Source organism: Protopterus annectens, chromosome 2.part2, assembly GCF_019279795.1.
Source record: "Protopterus annectens isolate FY-2018-M chromosome 2.part2, PAN1.0, whole genome shotgun sequence".
NCBI classification, from domain to species: Eukaryota; Metazoa; Chordata; order Ceratodontiformes; family Protopteridae; genus Protopterus; species Protopterus annectens.
Window position 1 is genome coordinate 194997447 of NC_056730.1, and position 1639 is coordinate 194999085.

The window sequence follows — 1639 nt, forward strand, 5'->3', positions numbered from 1 at the left end:
ATAGATGTGTGTGTGTGTGTGTGTGTATACACACACGCACACGCACGCACACAATATGTAACAACTCTGCTCAGCAGCTCACACCAATCACATTTCGTAAATCAATCCAATACATAATAGCAGCAGATTGTAATTTTGAACACCTGCATTTGAAGCATTTCCATCTAACCCCCCCCCCCCCCCCCAACATTACACAACATTTATTTTTCAGGAAATTGAAAATTTGTCCTTGCACAAATATGAACGACGTTTGCAACTATGACTGATGAGAGAACTAAAATGATAACACACAAGTAGGGGAAAAACATATTCTTTGCAGATATAAATAACAAATGCACTGAGGTGAGATTGTTCTAAAACAGGACTAAAGTACATCATTGAAATCACCAAGTTGCAGTCAAGGACCTAACAACCGAACAAACCAAAAATACAAGGGCAACAGCTGGAAAGGAATTTAAGGAAAACAGTTAAGCGCTGCTTTATGTGGGGTTGCATTTGTTTTACATATGTTTCATAAATACTGTTCCGGTGCTTGGATAATCACTTTGCCCATTGTTCACATACATTGCGTCAAAGATCACTAACCTTTCTACTAGATGAGCACCAAACTGACATATGTAAAGAGTAGTGCTGCCTGATGTTTTTAAAAAAGCTCCGCCTGGTGAAGTGATAAGCGTGACAGACCTGCAGTTACAGTGAAGGCAGTCCCGAACTGGCAATCACTCACACACGACCAAGTTATCACGTCCCATCCCCCACAGAGAGGGAAAAAGTGCCAAATGAAAGTGCAACATCTCGGGACCATCACACTTCTGAAAGTGGGCTTGAAGGAAAATCAGAATGGACAGGGACACTCCAACGACCTCTTAGACATCTGACGTACCTTCAGTCGCTGGTATATATTAATTCAGCTCGTCACTAGTCCCCAATATTCGCGGAACTACAGTACAGCACTGTGATGTTATGAGAAGTGCTGCACGCTTTATTTGCTATTATGATTCCTTCAGATAACAGGAATGCGGTTGCAGATACTAAAAGCAGAGCACTAACTTGCAAAGGTCTGTAACAGTATTTTTTCTCGGAATGGAAATCTTCAACAATACAACATTTTCAGACTACTCATATGGCAAAGAAAACAACACCAACTTTTCAGAGGTAACACTCAGTTACCAGATCATCACTTCATTGTTTTTGGCTGTTCTCATTCTCTGCGCTGTCATCGGGAATGCCTGTGTGATTGCAGCAATAGCACTGGAAAGGTCTCTTCAAAATGTAGCCAATTACTTAATAGGGTCTTTGGCAGTGACTGACTTAATGGTATCGGTTTTGGTGCTACCTATGGCAGCTCTCTACCAAGTCTTAAACAAGTGGACTTTAGGGCAGGTAACCTGTGATATTTTCATTTCTTTAGATGTACTGTGCTGCACCTCTTCCATACTTCATTTATGTGCCATTGCATTGGACAGGTACTGGGCAATAACAGACCCAATTGACTATGTAAACAAGAGGACCCCAAGGAGAGCTGCCATTCTGATTAGCCTTACTTGGTTAATAGGATTTTTAATATCAATCCCGCCAATGTTGGGATGGAGAACTCCGGAGGATAGAGCTAATCCGGACGCATGCACAATAAGCCAAG

General features: G+C 41.7%; 1 protein-coding gene across 1 annotated transcript in view; it reads left to right on the forward strand.

The window, feature by feature from the left end:
- Nucleotides 1-252: 252 nt before the first annotated feature.
- The window catches only part of HTR1A (5-hydroxytryptamine receptor 1A), a 4631-nt gene continuing 3244 nt past the window's right edge, over nucleotides 253-1639 (forward strand). The window contains exon 1 of the mRNA XM_044063861.1: nucleotides 253-1639. This exon is cut by the window's right edge and continues 3244 nt beyond it. Coding sequence (XP_043919796.1) covers nucleotides 1084-1639 — 556 coding nt within the window. The 5' untranslated portion in view covers nucleotides 253-1083.